The following is a 16869-nucleotide window of genomic DNA, read 5'->3' as shown; positions in this document are numbered from 1 at the left end:
TGGGCGACAGAGTGAAACTCCGTCTCAAAAATAAATAAATAAAATAAAATAAAATAAAATAAAATATTTGGTTCTTCTTAGTCTAAACTTTTTAAATTTTTATTTTCGTTTATGTTTTGTTATGTACATAATCTTTTAGTATAGCAGCACATATAAACAAATAAAACATACATATGGATCCATGTTTAAAATTTTTTACTGTTAGAGGTACACACTAAAAAGTTGAGTACCACTGCTTTAAAGAAATTTCCATTTGGAGAGCCTATGATTCACATATTTTTAAAAGTCAAAGACAATAATACATCTTTGAAATAGGAATGTTAACCAAAATTTTGTTTCTACATATAAGCTGAAAACAGTAATTTCTACTTGTAGTTGAATATGTCACTAATGTCTTAGATTAAATCAGTCAGTTGGCTGGGTGCAGTGGCTCACACCTGTAATCCCAGCACTTTGGGAGGTTGAGGTGGGCAGATCACTTGTGCTCAGGAGTTTGAGATCAGCATGGCCGACATGATGAAACCCCGTCTCTACTAAAAATACAAAAATTAGCCGGGTGTGGTGGCAGGTGCCTGTAATCCCAGCTAGTCAGGAGGCTGAGGCACAAGAATCACTTCAACCCAGGAGGTGGAGGCTGCAATGAGCCGAGATCACGTCACTGTACTCCAGCCTGGGTGACAGAGCAAGGCTCCGTCTCAAAAAGAAAAACAAACAAACAAAAAAAATCAGTCAATCAACCAATTAGCCAACCAACCCAGAAACTCTCAATCCTTATGGAAATTCTCTTCCCTACTAACTAGACCTCTAAAGGGCTCAGTCTCACAAAACGTCTACCAAAAGATATCTATTCACCTACTGAACATTAAATGAACCAATCAACTCTGCAAGAAACATATGTAGTGCAATATTCACGTGTCTAAGTTACTGACATCATGCAGTGGAAACAACAAATTGAGTGAATTTGTGATTTTCCCACCTATAAGCTTATTACCATTGCAAAAAGGCCTCCATAAATCCCATCAGATGATTAACTCTTCATCCCAAGTAGCACAAGCTCTCTTGTTAGGTTAGAATTAAAGCATGATCATTTTGTGACAGTTATTTTACTTCTAGTAAAATTAATGTTTAGTACACGTGTGAACCACAATTTGCCTTTGGCTATTTATGATTTCGAATGGTAGAAAATACCAATTATTGTTAAACACAGATGACACTGGGAATGATGAGAGAAAAATGATGCTTATTTTACAGACTGATTACCGCGAATAACAATTATTGTCATAACAATATAACAAAATGTTAAAATAAATATTTTTCAATTTTGGTTTCTGCCCAGGCCCAGTAGATACTGATTCTTCCCTCGTTCTAAAGTGAGATGCTAGACCACTACAAATGGAATCGCAACGGAAATAGACAAAATTCAGTTTGGAATCCCTTGGGTACCACCTTCAGCTTATAAAATGTGTTGCAGAAACCAAGAGAGGGGTTGGAAATTAGAAGATAATTTAGAGAGAGTGTTTCTATTGTGTATCATGTGCCCCCTCCCCCATGAAGGGGATACTCTTCCTTCACTTCAAGCCCAAGGAAATGGCTCCACTAGGGCCCACAGTAAACTGATGTCAGGATGATACCTGAGAAATTTAAAGTAAGGAGGACAGGCTAGTTAGCTGTTCTGATAGCAGAACAAGATGGAGTCTATATCAGGATGGACCTGACACTTGTTAGAGCAAAGAACGTGGAGACCTTCCCATGAACCAATAGGGAATGAGAAAAAAAAGACCTAGCATGGTATTGTTTCAGATCATGACCAAGAGACCTCCTGGAGGGGGGGAAATCTCAGCAAAATAGAGGCTGGATGTGTTCCCTTGGATGCCAGAGGAAATGTAATTGTCTGCATCAAAGACTGCTATGAGAAATTCCTAATGATAAGGGGGTGTTCTCCAAAGGACCTCCAAAAACACTCCACAAGAGAGTCAGGTGTTTGAAACACCTGCACCAATGCTAGATTGCTAGAGCAGAACCAGGCTTTTGCTGGCTCTTAACTCCTCATCTTCCCTTGGCTTCACTTAGAGGAACTGAAAGCAAGGAAACGGAGGAAATAGCACATTGACCCCTCTTTCCCCATAGAGGAGGCCAGCTTTAATCAGGCATAAGCTGGAAGGGAAAAGGTGTTAACCTGCAGTAAATTTCTTAAGTTTTTTTTTTTAATACTATTATTATTATAATATTTTTGTTACATGTTATTTTACTGAGACTCTTTGAGGTAGTAAAATAAGCAGAGGGCTTTTTGTATTTTTCTGAGTTAGTAGAAAAGCTACAGTGTCCATTGTATTTTCATCCAGGGATAAAAAGAACAAGCCCCAAGAACAGATTTGAAGGGCAGTAGGGGGAAAATACAAAATTATTTTCTATTGTGCATTACAAATGCTGCTTGTACAGCCTAATGATTTTGATAATAATAGCTAAAAGTTATCAAATACTTATTATATTCCAGACAATGTCTGCTTTACATGTATTAATAATTTTATCTTTACAACAACTCTATAAGATATTACAGTAATCTTCTAGATGAGAAATTTAGAAGCAGAGAGTGGGTAAGTAAATTGCTCTAGGTTGTGTGACTAGTAAGTGACAAAGCCACTCATGTGGCTATTTCAAGCAAATAAGAATTCAATCTCTTTTTGCAAATTCTTTTTTTTTTCTGTCAAACATCCAAAATACTGGACATATAAAATATAAACCATGGCCATATCAAATTTCAATGCATTAACACTTTGCAGAGACACATGAGGTTATATGTGATTTGCTGTGCTTTATCAAGAATAAAAAGATAAAGCATTTGCTATGCTTTATCAAGAGACCAAGGTGGGCGGATCACTTGAGCTCAGGAGTTCGAGACCAGCCTGGTCACCATGGAGAAACCCCATCTCTAGTAAAAATACAAAAATTAGCCGGGCTTGGTGGCGAGTGCTTGTAGTTTCAGCTACTTGGGTGGCTGAGGCAGGAGAATCGCTTGAACCTGGGAGGCAGAGGCTGCAGTGAACTTAGATTGTCCCACACTCCAGCCACAGGGTGAGACCCTGTCTCAAAAAAAAAAAAAAAAAAAAGAATGCTTTATCAACAATAAAACAATGAATCACCATAGTGCATGGGCTTTTTCTGAATATGTATCTCTCTTTTTTAATCTCTTTTTATAGTGTGGACAACCACTACAAAATAAAGTGCAACTGAAGGGCCGTGACCTTCTCACTCTAAAAAACTTTACTGGAGAAGAAATTAAATATATGCTATGGCTATCAGCAGATCTGAAATTTAGGATAAAACAGAAAGGAGAAGTATGTAACATTTTCTTTTTACCTTCCATTACTATCAGTCCGCCTTTTTAAAGGCAGCCTTCCCGAAGAAAGAGGAAAAAGAAAATACATTAAAATTCTTAAACAGTAGCTAAGTAATGAAACCTCACAGTCAAGGTAATTGATTATCATGGAGCATACAGGCATACAAAAGAGCATAAAAATCAGTTATTGAATGACAAGTCCTTGCACTTTTTTCATGTAGAATGCTGAAATTCATTATTAACTGGATCGAACCTAAGAAATCATTTGTCTGAAAATATTTTATTTTATTTTATTTTATTTTATTTATTTATTGAGATGGAGTCTCGCTCTGTTGCCCAGGCTGGAGTGCATTGGCACGATCTTGACTCACTGCAACTTCTGCCTCCCGGGTTCAAGCAATTCTCCGGCCTCAGCCTCCCAAGTAGCTGGGATTACAGGTGCACACCACCACGCCCAGCTAATTTTTGTATTTTTAGTAGAGACGGAGTTTCACCATGTTGGCCAGGCTGGTCTCAACCCTTGACCTCAGGTGATCTGCCAAGATTTTATTTTTATACCCCTTTTCTTTTCTCTGTGTATTTTCTATCAAGTCAAAAATGAAGGCCGGGTGCAGTGGCTCATGCCTGTAATCCCAGCACTTTGGGAGGCCTAGGCAGGTGGATCACGTGAGGTCGGGAGTTCGAGACCAGCCTGACCAACATGGAGAAATCCCGTCTCTACTAAAAATACAAAATTAGCTGGGCGTGGTGGCACATGCCTGTAATCCCAGCTACTAGGGAGGCTGAGGCAGGAGAATCGCTTGAACCTGGGAGGCGGAAGTTGCAGTGAGCTGAAATCATGCCATTGTGCTCCAGCCTGGGCAATAAGAGCGAAACTCCATCTCAAAAAAAAAAAGAAGAAGAAGAGGAAGAAGGAGGAGGAGGAGGAGGAGGAGAGGAAGAAGAAGAAGGAGGAGAAGAGGAAAATGATCCTTTTTTACTAGTGACAAATTTTAATTTTGGATGCATATCAGATATAGAATCATTAGGATAATGTCAAAAAATTCACAATGATGTGACAGTGTTTTAAAAAGCATTTAGTTTAGCAAAGAAACAATTAATGGTATCCAGGTAGGAGAGAGATGGCATATGGTTCTTAGCTATAAGCATAATTCTGCATTTTCAGCAATTTATCTTTGAAACACAATTAATACAGTAGCTTCATTTAGACTGCTTAATTGTGAAAGCATTTTCATATTCCAAGCTTGTTCAACCTTTTTAAAGAGTTGGTTTCAGGTTGAGAAAGTTTGACACGGCTTTGATTTTATTTAGTTGGCTGGCTTTCCAAGCTCCTAAGAGAAACTGGACAGGAGTGACTGCAACTGCTATGGGTTGATGTTCCTATAAAACACCTGAAATAAGGAGAAAAGGTCTCCCCAGGCCCAGGCCTATATTCTTGACACTTTGTGGATGAGGGAGGTTAGCTGGCAGGAATCTATTTGTTCCAGAACTCATTCCATCGGGAAGCCCGTCTACGGAAGAGGAAGGAGGAAGTGCCCCGCCCCACATTCAAACTCTCCAGATTGTTTTCAAATGACTTCCAGAAGCAAAGTCTTTGTATTCCCATTAGGATGCATGATGAATGTGTAGCTAAAACACTAGGACTTCATCATTGATCTAAGTGGAAGTCACAGTGCCCCATGTTGTAACAGAGTAGCATTTTCCTAGCTGAGAAAACACCTCCAAACCAAACACCTTCGAGGTCATTGAAAACTGAATGGGGATTTCAATGGTGTAAGTAAGAAGGTGGCTCCAGTATGAAATATTAATATACTTTGGAAAAAATTCACATGTTGAACTCAGAACAATTAATACTGCTTTCTAATTACATATCAATAAGCTGTGGGAATTACTGTTCTCTTCCCCCATTTGTATAGTATATTAAAAAACATTTTCTATTCACTTTTTTTTTGAGATAGAATATTGCTCTGTCGCCCAGGCTGGAGTGCAGTGGCGCAACCTGGGCTCACTGCAACCTCCACCTCCCAGGTTCAAGCAATCTCCTGCCTCAGCCTCCCTAGTAGCTGGGATTACAGGCGCACACCAGCACGCTCAGCCAATTTTTTTTTTTTTTTTTTTTTTTGTATTTGAGTAGAGACAGGGTTTTGCCATGTTGGCCAGGCTGGTCTCGAACTCCTGACCTCAGGTGATCTACCTGCCTCAGCCTCACAAAGTGCTGGGATTACAGGCATTAGCCACTGCACCTGGCCTAAACTCACTTTTTAAACAATATTTTAAACACTTATTTGGGGGTAGTTATTACTTATTTTCTAATAAAGAATATGTTTTAAAACATAATTTATATATAAGATATATTTTAATTCTATTCTTGTCCTTGATTTATAGTATTTGCCTTTATTGCAAGGGAAGTCCTTAGGCATGATTTTTGAGAAAAGAAGTACCCGAACAAGATTGTCTACAGAAACAGGTAAGTCCACTGCCAAATTCACACTTGTGTCAAAGAGAGGGATCGAGGGTGAAAACTTTGCAGGGTGAAAACCAGTGCGGGGATTTGTCTGCCTCTAACAACCACAAAGAAAAAAAACCTTTTTTACTGGGAGCAGCAGTGCAAGCCTGTGGATGAGATTTCCAGTTCTCATAAAAGCTGCAAGCAGAAAAATTAGCTTCATCTATAAGAATTCCATAAGGAACTGAGTAGAAGTTCCATATAACTCTTCATGTTCAGAAAAGAAATGTAGGTGGGCACACATTTTCAGGCCTCGAACTCGGTAAGAAATGTGTCTATTTTTCTAGCATGTAAAGAACATTCCTTGTGTGTCTCAATTCTGCTAGATGGTGGAAATTTAATCTTTGCAATGTTAGGCAATCCTCAGTTGTTTCATGGTTTATTTTGTCCATTTTGGGTCTCCTCTCCATTTCCCCACAGCCATGGTTAAATCATGGAGAGTATCTGAATGTCAAGACATGTAGGGCTATGGGGATCTGGTCCTTGGTCATTAGAACATCGTCATCAAATGTCCATGCTGGGTTCTGTTGGGACTTCTATATCCCATTGGATCTTGGCTGTCTCCCACTTACTGCAAGGTTTGCTTCACTCTCATTAAAAGACCTGATATTGAGACAACCGAGTATAAAGAGATCACTGGAGAACTTCCAGCTGGCCTGCACACTGGGAGGAGTGCATACGGGGGTGAACCCTCAGGAAGTTCACACCGTTTGCAGCGGGGAAGAGCTGGCCTCTCCTGTTCCGAGGTGGAAACTGGGTTCAATCTGAGAGCGGGAAGACTACTAGCAGGACTCTTGCTCTTTTGAGCGTCCCTGTTTTCCCTTTGTTCTCTTTTCACCCGATAAACCCTATTCTTCTCACCTTCAAAGTGTCTGTGAGCCTAATATTTCTTTTTTTTTTTTTTTTTTTTTTTTTTTTTGAGGCTGAGTCTCGCTCAGTCGCCCAGGCTAGAGTGCAGTGGCCGGATCTCAGCTCATTGCAAGCTCCGCCTCCTGGGTTTATGCCATTCTCCTGCCTCAGCCTCCCAAGTAGCTGGGACCACAGGCGCCCGCCACCTCGCCCGGCTAGTTTTTTGTATTTTTTAGTAGAGACGGGATTTCACCGTGTTAGCCAGGATGGTCTCGATCTCCTGACCTCGTGATCCACCTGTCTCGGCCTCCCAAAGTGCTGGGATTACAGGCTTGAGCCACCGCGCCCGGCCAAGCCTAATATTTCATGGTTGTGTGACAGTGACTCCATTACAGCAATGTATCTCGTGGTTTCATTCTCTCAGCCTCTTAGCAGCTTTCCAAGACACATTAGGCACAGAGGTACTACAAGGCTGCCTCTACTGTATTGTTTCCTCCTCTTGCTGGGTGCCAGGAAGCTCTATAACATTTACTGCTTTCTAGAGGTCTGTCCTAAAAGCAAGACAGGGCCGGGCGCGGTGGCTCGCGCCTGTAATCCCAGCACTTTGGGAGGCCGAGACGGGTGGATCACGAGGTCAGGAGATCGAGACCATCCTGGCTAACATGGTGAAACCCTGTCTCTACTAAAAATACAAAAATTAGCCGGGCATGGTGGCGGGTGCCTGTAGTCTCAGCTACTCGGGAGGCTGAGGCAGGAGAATGGCATGAACCCGGAGGCGGAGCTGCACTGAGCCGAGATCAAGCCACTGCAGTCCAGCCTGGGCCACAGAGCAAGACTCCGTCTCAAAAAAAAAAAAAAAAAAAGCAGGTTGTCCTCAGTTCTAGGATTCTCCAAACTCATGGAGCTTTCCAGCATGCTCCCCATCCTTCAGAAGTTGACCTGGGGAACACATAGCAGGGTACAGTGTCAAAGGTCCACCAATTTTTATTTCTGTTGCTTCTCCCTCTTGCTTCTCTTCTTCCTTCCCCTTACAGTTCCCAGTATTGGAGGCCAGGAAATAAAGCAGGAGAAAAACTGGCTCTGACTATCCATGGATTCTTCCAAATCTATGCTTTTGTGCCTAGAATTCTAGGCTGTTAAGGATATTTTTTTTTCCTCAAGCTATCACTCTGCAATTTCAAAATGGACACTTTGAAACTCATAACACAATTTGCCTCTTTTCTTTCTCTCTGCATTTCTGCTCTACCAACCTCCTTGAATCAAATGAACTGCCCAAGTGAGCAGTCAGACAGGGTTAAGGAGGAAGTACCACAAACAAAAACATATTAGTTGATATTTCAAATAGATTGTTCTACCTTACGAGTATCAGAGCTTCCTAGGGCTTAGACGCAAACAACTATTACATGTGATTTTTACCTTGCAATGATCAGTAATGAAGCTTACCAAATAGACATCAAAAAGAAAGTTCAGGGGGATTACACAACTTGCCAGATTCACTCAATTAATACCAATAGCACCAAGATTCAGATCTGAAGCCCACTATTCTTACTAATGCACACTCCTTCCTCCTAAAGAAAGGAAGGAGGAAGAGGGAAAATTTATAAGGTGTTAATCTTTAAAGCCTAGGAAGAAAACAGATAAGAAATTTTGCTCGTTAAAGCTGGCTGCTATAAGAGATCATGTTGATATCTGACAGATGGTAGGGGAAAAATGAATAAACCAGTCAGTAATTCTCAAATTCTGCTGCCTTTCAATACTAGTATTCCGTGAGTTGGGTAGAATTTTATTTTATTTTATTTTATTTTATCTTGTATCTTTTTGTTTGTTTGTTTTTACCATTAGTACTTAAGAGAAGTGGTGTTTTTTGAAGTCACCAAAATAATTGATTAATAGATAGAAATTTCTCAAATTTAAGTTTTTTTAAAAGGGATTTTGCTGACTTCATGGCATTTCTATGACTTTTCCCTGTTCAAATGTTATGTTTGAAACCAGAATATTTCTGAATAAATGATCGGTTTCACCATTTATAATAATGTGGTAGTTAATCTATTAATAAAAACAAGAGTGACAATTTAATAACTTTTTGGATGCAGACCCCGTGCCAGGTGTTCTACATTAATTATGTACGTTATCTCACTTAATCCTCATGACAACTCTGTGAGAGCAAGACCATTGAGGAAAACAGGTTGAAACGGGGCCAGCAAATGGCTCAAAGACACGTAGCTAATAAATGGCAGACCCAGGATTGGAAGCTATTACTAAATATATATTTTTAAATATCTAATTTAGTAAACTACATCTATTGGTTTAATTTAATTATACGGAATGTAATAGTCATGTTTTATTCTAGTAAAATGTTTCTACTGGTGGCATTAAGCCTTTTGTTAAATGATGGTTTTCTATAAGAAATCCTTAGAAACCTTCCCAAAATTGTAAATAATAACAACAAATACATGAAGCAAGAACATATGACTGTTACAACTTATAGTTCAGGAGCATTTGTCATTATCCTCAATAATTGCATATGGCATCCTGCCAAACTCCACAGTAGAATCACCCAAAGCGAGTAGCTGCCTTGTTTACAGAAACAGTAAACCCAATCAAAATCAGGACAGAACATTCCTATTGTGTGCATGTGCATCTTAACAGTTGTCCTTTGGTACAATTTTCAACAAGTACCACCTGTTACTTGGTGCTTAGAATTAAAATAGGTATAATTATAACTGTTACTGCCCCAAATCTGTGCCAGCCCCTGAGATGATCCTCAACGGACAGTCTTTGGCAATTCTGTTCCAAGCCTGAGTTTCAGAGCTACATTCATATTCCTACTTATCTCAGGAGACAGAATCAAATTCTCCACCCAACTCTTACCATAGTAATTGTTTATGTAATGTGCTTATTAAAGTGTAACACACAAACAGAAAAGTGCACAAATCATTAAATGTATAGTTCAGTGAATTCTTACAGTGACCAAATCATCGTTAACTAATACCCAGCTAGAGAAACAGAATGGTAGTAGCACCCAGAAGCTCCCCAATACCCTTTATTTCCTTCCAGTCACTACTCCTCATCCACCCAAGGATAACTTATTATCCTGGCTTCTAACATCACAGATTCGTTTTGCCTATTTTTGAACTTTATATAAATGGGATCATTCAGCATGCGCTCTTTTGTGTCTGACTTTGTTCGCTCAACATTGTGAGATGTATCGATGTAGCTGTGTGTAGTTGTAGATCATTCATGCCTCATCCACTCTTTGTGTGTGCCTGCCTGGCAAACCAGACAATTCTCCTATGTGTCTACCATGATATATTCTTTTATAGCAAAATGATTGAGCTGATACAGATACCTTATAATCTCAGTAAATGCAGTAGCTGATAAAGATGCAAAAGGCATTCTAAGAGATGGTTCTTTTCATTATTTAACATTGGTATTTCACTTTCAAGGTGAAATAGAAGCTGTGTTTTAATAGCTGTTTCAAAATCGTCATCTATACAAAGATGCCAATATAAAAATTGTGATACTATTCTGCAGTTACAAAAGCCAAGCACAGAGAGGTTAATAACTGCCTTTGTTCTACCAGCAAGGGTCCTCGGATCCCTCGTATTTCCAATGAATGATTCTATTTATACTCTTTTTTCCAAAGTGGCAGGGATCTATGGGGAAGTGAAAGAGCAAAATAAGATTTACTTTTATTTTCCCAAACAGAAATTAAGAAATTAACAGAAGAGGCCAGGTATGGTGGCTCATACCTGTAATCCCAGCACTTTGGGAGGCCGAGGTGGGTGGATCATGAGGTCAGGATATCAAGACCATCCTGGCTAACACAGTGAAACTCCATGTCTATTAAAAATACAAAAAATTAGCCAGGTGTGGTGGTGGGCACCTGTAGTCCCAGCTATTTGGGAGGCTGAGGCAGGAGAATGGAGAATGGCGTGAACGTGGGAGGCAGAGCTTGCAGTGAGCTGAGATCTCGCCACTGCACTCCAACCTGGGCGACAGAGCGATACTCCATCTCAAAAAAAAAAAAAAAAAAAAAAATAAAAGAAAGAAAAGAAAATAACAGAAAACAGAAGAAACTCTTTGTTTCAAAAATAGCTGATGTTAAGCATAACAAATGAACAGGTAAAAGCAGGCTTCTCTGGATAAAGGGTGGAAAGAGAGTGGAAGCCCATCTCTCTGTCCTCTTCTCCTTGGTAATGGCAGCTTCTAGTGGCTTCTCAATATCTCTGATGCCCTTCATAAGCACGTATTACCATCCAGACCTGGCAAACTGGCAATTCGTGACTTGTGCTTTTGGGCAGGATCTGAGGCTTCTTTTTGATCTGTGACAAAAATAGCAAAGGCAATTTCTTCTCAGAGGCAGTATTTCCTCCCCATTTAATCTTTTCATGAACTGCTGAAGTACTTGGCTCCTGCTTGTACACACTTTTGTGTTACTCTTCTTCCTATCCCTATTTCTTAAGTCCAGGTACCATATGGATCTTCTGTATAGCACAAACAGAAGTAGAAGGGCAGCAGACTAATCCTGAGTTGCTATAGCAAAATGACTTATCATCAAAGAAAGAATGTGACTTGGAATAGACCTACCAGGAGGTCCGAAAGTTTGTTTGAAATCTTCATCCATAGTCCTCAACCTTCAATGGTACTCATACCTGTACTAGGCACTTAGTAGGTGCACAATAAATAATTTTGTGGACGAATGTGCAGTATTTATATGTGTTAAGTGACGTTGCCTGTTTATAAAGAAATTAAGTACTCAAGAGTGATTAGTGATTATTCACCACTAAACTTCATTATGTTGCTTCACAGACAATAGAAATTTCTGTTCTTTCTGTTAGCAAAATGAGAGGCTGTTCACAAATGAGAAGAATGGGTCCTTTCTTCAGAGTCAAAATTCCTCCTTTAATCATTCAATGAGTATTCATTAAGCATTTACTATTTGCCAGGTTTTATTTTAGGTGCTCAAGAGTGATACCTCAGTAGACAAAACAGAGGAAATCCCTGCCTTCATGGGGCTTACATTCTAGTGGGTACACAGACAATAAACAACAGACATAATAAATAAGTGATGGTACAGTATGTTGGAAGATGAAAGTACTCTCAGCAAGGAAGAATGTGCCTGGGACTGAGGGAAAAACAAGTGCACCGTTTTTTGGGACTTTGGCTTTTATTTTGAGTGAAATGGGGAATCATTGGATGATCTTGAACAAAGGAGGGACATGATCTAATTGCATTTTAAAAGGATCCCACTGACTGAGAATAAACTGTGGAATAGACTGTGGGGGCGGGGGCCAGGGTGAAAACAAGGTAGAAGTAGTGAAGTCTGTCAATAGATAGCTATCAATTATAGAAGCTGGGACCATGGTGGCAGTAGTGGGGAGGGTAAGAGGAACAGATTCTAGACATGTTTTGAAGGGAGAGACAAGATTACTGATGTACTGGGTAAGAGAGAGATGTCAAGGATGACTTTAAGATTTCTGCTTGAGCAAATGTGAAGGCTGCTGATGGAACAAATGAAAACGGGAAGGTTGGGAATTCGGTCTTAGATATACGGAGTTTGAAGTGTCTATTAGACATATAAGCAAAGATGTTAAAATAGCAGTTGGACATGAGTCTGAAATTTGGGAGTGAAAACTGGCCTAGAGATATTTGGGATCTCCAGCATATAGATGATATTTAAGGCCATGGGACTGGATATAATTATAAAGAGAGTAAGTATAGATTGAAGGATGAGAGAATAGAACCAAGGGCTGGTCCTGGGGCACAACCAACATTCAGAAGTCAAGAAAAATAGAAGGAACCAACGATGGTGACTGAGAAGGAGCAACTACCAAGGTAGATGCAAAGGCAAAGAGGTGTGATGTCCTGGACACTGTGTGAAGAAAGTTTATCAAGTAGAAAATGAAGATCAACTTTCTTAAATACTGCTAAGTCAAGAAGGAAGAGGGATCAGAATGACCACTAGATGTAGTAACGTGAAGGTCCTGATAACTTGTGGTGAGAGGAGTTTTGGGCAGCAGTGGTTGGGGACTAACCTTATAGGTTTGATGGAAATGAGAAGAGAGGGCTAGAAAGAGAAAGAAGAACAAAGAGCTTTGCTGCAAAGGGGAGCAAACAACTAAAGGAATACTTGTCAGGGAAATTAGGACCAATAGAAAATCTGTATCTGTTTTTTAATAATGAGTGAAAAAATGAGAACAACCCATTCAAGATGTTGGTGACATAAGGGAGAAAGGGAGGAATTGCTAGAGCAATGTCTTTGAGTAGGCAAGGGAGTGGCTTCTAGTGCATGAGTGGAGGCATTACATGGGAATGGAAAATTCATCTATGCTTAATAGAAAGGAAAGCAGAGTATAGGAATACAGATCTGACTAGTAAGGAAATGGAGTGGATCTGGAAGTTCTCCTCTTATTGCTGTAATTTTTTCAGTGAGGTAGGAAGCAAGGTGAACAGCTGAGAAGCTCACTTCACCTCTAAAGACACACATACACTGATATGAAGGGATGGAAAAAGATATTCCATGCAAATGGAAACTACAAAAGAGTAGGAGTAGCTATACTTGTATCAAGTAAAATAGATTTCAAGACAAAAACTGGAAGAAAAGACAAAGAAGGCCATTATGTAATGATAAAGGGGCCAATTCAGCAAGAGAATATAACAACTAAAGATATATATGAACCCAATGCTAGAGCACCCAGATATATAAAGCAAGTATTATTAGAGCTAAAAAGAGAGATAGAACCCAATACAATAATAGCTGAGGACTTCAACGCTCCCCTCCTTCAGTTGGACAGATGATCCAGACTGAAAATCAACAAAGAAACATTCGACTTAATCTGCACTATAGACCAAGTGGACATAATAGGTATTTACAGAACATTTCACCCAACAGGTGCAGAGTACACATTCTTTTCCTCAGCACATGGAACTTTATCAAGGATACAAAACAAGTACCCCCAAATTAAAAAAATACTTAATTATATTAAATGATTTTTCTGACCAAAATGGATTAAAACTAGAAATCAATAACAAGAAGAATTTTGGAAAAAATATAAACGCATGAAAATTTAAAAATGTGCTCCTGAATGACCATTGAGTCATTGACAACATTAATAAGAAAATGTAAATATTTCTTGAAACAAATGAAAATGGAAGCACAGCATATTAAACTTGTGGAATACAGCAAAAGCAGTACTAAGAGGGACGTGTACATCAATAAAGGCCTACATCAAAAAATAGAAACTTCCAATAAACAACCTAATGATGCATCTTAAAGAACTGGAAAAATGAGGGCAAACCAAACCCAAAACTTGTAAAAGAAAAGAAATAATACAGATCAGAGCAGAAATATATGAAACAGAGACTAAAAAAATACAAAAGATCAATGAAATAAAAGTTGGGTTTTTGAAAGGATACACTTTCAAAACATATGAGAAGCCAACCATTTCCTCACCACATTAGCTGCTACCACCCTGTTCCAGCCAATCAACTCTCACCCAGATTTTCGCAACAGTCTCCTGACTTGTCTCCCTGCTTTGGCCCTGCTACAGATGTCCAATTAAAATGTAAGTCAAATCATGTCCCTCCACTGCTCCAAGCCTTCAAAGGCTTCCCATTTTATCCAGACAAAAGTCAAAATTGTTGCCTTCTCCCCAGCTTCCTTCAGCAGCCTCACCTCTGCACCGTCCACACTACCTTCTTGTTGTCTCTCTCTCTCTTTCTTTTTTTTTTTTCAGACGGAGTCTCACTCTGTTGCCCAGGCTGCAGTGCAGTGGTGCAATCTTGGCTCACTGCAACCTCCACCTCCTGAGTTCAAGTGATTCTCCTGCCTCAGCCTCCCGAGTAGCTGGGATTACAGGCACCCACCACCATGCCCGGCTAATTTTTGTATTTTTAGTAGAGATGGGGTTTCGCCATGTTGGCCAGACTGGTCGCAAACTCCTGACCTCAGGTGATCCACCCACCTCGGCCTCCCAAAGTGCTAGGATTACAGGTGTGAGCCACTGCACACAGTCTTTTGTTGTCTCTTGAACCTACCAATCATGACCTTTACACAGGAACTTTGCACGTGCTTTTCCCACTATCTCATATGTTTTCGATGGCTCACCCATGCGTCTTCCTCAGGTCTTTACTCAAATGTCCCACAATCAGTGTGGCTTCCTTGACCATACTACTTAAAAGTGCAACTAGGGTCCTGTAAATTTCCTATTCTCCTTCCCTGCTCTGTGTTTCTTATAGCACTTATCAGTACCTAATACACAACATATTTAATTTAATCATTCAGTTTACACTCTGTCTCTCCCCATTTGATAGTAAGTTCCGTGTAGTCAAAGACTTGTATATTGTTTACAATGCTTTCTTCAGTGCCTAGAATAGCCCCAGGCACATATGTTCAGAATGAATGAATAAATTTCAGAATCGTACAGTGAGACCAGGACTCTTGTGTGTGTAGTTTACTCCATAGACATGAGATGTGCCATCCACCTAAAATTTGGTTTGATTGCTAAGAGTGAGAATATCTCACATGCACCAGGAAGATATGAAAAAGTTTTTACTCACATTATGTTGCTTTCTGGGGATAGTAGGTCTGGCTACCAAGCAGGTCCAAAAGTAGCCTCAGAGAGCAGAGAAATGATACGGAGTTCTAGTGTGATTTGGCGATGGGGCTGGGATGAGGATTCCTGTGCACAGGGTAGGGCTTGTGCAGTTTGAACCTCCTGCTAGTGCCAAAGGAGGGAGCACCTGAACTTCCTTATCAGCTTGCCCAGATGTAGGGCTGAAGGGTCAGGCAGGGAGAAGTGGGCAGGCAAACATCAGAAATGGGGTCAGATTGTTCATTATAGGTCCTATAGCAAGTAGGACTGTTTGGGCATTTCATATTCTTTCATCCTACCTGGCACCTAGCACATAAGATCTGCAAGGAATCTTACAACTCTAGGCAGACTGTCTTATTTTTCAGATGAAGAAGACTGAGCCCAGTCCCACTATGTCATTCTGTCTCTGTAGATCACACTTTGAGCTGACTCAATAGCTGGCATCCCTGTGGCAAAGGCCTAAGGCTGTGGGGACTTAAAAACAATCTTGCACAATTTTTTAGACTCTGACTCTCAGAACCCTTTTCTGTAAAATTCTTGTAATATCTACTGTACACTTTGTCAGACTAAGGGATTCAGTGAAAGAATGTTAATAATGTGCCATCACATGACCATACTGTGAAGAGCCATTGCTAGGGCCAGAACATGGCGGTCTCTAGTAAAAGATCATTTGGTCTAGGGATATTTAAGAGAACACTTTTGAGTACAAAATAGGTAGACTATAATTATTTCATTTTATATACAGTAACAGAAATGGGGACCATTGCTTTGTGTGGGTTTGATTTTTACTTTTTATAGTGAAACTTTCAAATAAACAGAAAAGTAAAAAGATTAGCATAATGAACATACCAATACTCTTACATCAGTCTAACAATTGTTAATATGTTGCCTTCTTTGTCTATTTGTTTTTGTTGTTGAACTACTTTAAAGTAAATTAAAGCTATAATGGTATTTTACCCCAAAATACATCATTTTGTATCTTAAAATAAGGATATTGTCCTATATGGCTATGATGTCATGATCACACTGAACAAAAATAATGATTCCTTAATATCATTTAATATCAGTCCACATTCAAACTGTGTTAAGGCTTCAGTGGGATGTTTCGTGAGATTTTGAGTCAAATTCTCCTTTGTGGATCTGAAACTCCTCATTCCCCAATTCACCGTGCAATTAATGATTTCTTCCCTCTTTATGGGAAACAGATGGGATTAGCAAATGTGACTGTTGCTTATTTCCCAAAAGATAAATCAGGGACATCATAATAAGGAGGAGAAAAGTAATGTTTGCAAAATTCCTTGGACAAACCTCTATCTTGCAATTACGTGTATTTGCCTTTAATTATGTATTGGAGAAATTCTGAGCATTAAACCAGTCTCAAATGAGATACTAAAGTTCTGATTGGATGTCACCATCTCCCATAATTTTCCCCAGAATATGTGATGAAAGGGCTCCAGCCTGGGTGACAGGGGAAGACTGTGTCTCAAAAAATAAATAAATAAAAATGAAAGGCTTAAAAATAAAAGAAAGTAAGCATTGAGATAGTGGTTTCCAGTCACTAAAAGCCAAAAAAGTCAAAG

The 16869-nt window shown here is 39.6% G+C and overlaps 1 protein-coding gene across 1 annotated transcript in view; it reads left to right on the top strand.

Annotated features, from left to right (window-relative positions):
• Window positions 1–16869, top strand: part of OTC (ornithine carbamoyltransferase) — a 72414-nt gene that overhangs the window by 11540 nt on the left and 44005 nt on the right. The window contains 2 exon segments of the mRNA XM_033202089.1: window positions 3197–3335; window positions 5723–5804. Coding sequence (XP_033057980.1) covers window positions 3197–3335; window positions 5723–5804 — 221 coding nt within the window.

The sequence above is a fragment of the Trachypithecus francoisi genome, unplaced genomic scaffold (genome assembly GCF_009764315.1).
Source record: "Trachypithecus francoisi isolate TF-2019V2 unplaced genomic scaffold, Tfra_2.0 Lachesis_group6, whole genome shotgun sequence".
NCBI classification, from domain to species: domain Eukaryota; kingdom Metazoa; phylum Chordata; class Mammalia; order Primates; family Cercopithecidae; genus Trachypithecus; species Trachypithecus francoisi.
The sequence above is the reverse complement of the archived record's forward strand: the minus strand, read 5'-3'. Positions and strand labels throughout refer to the sequence as shown.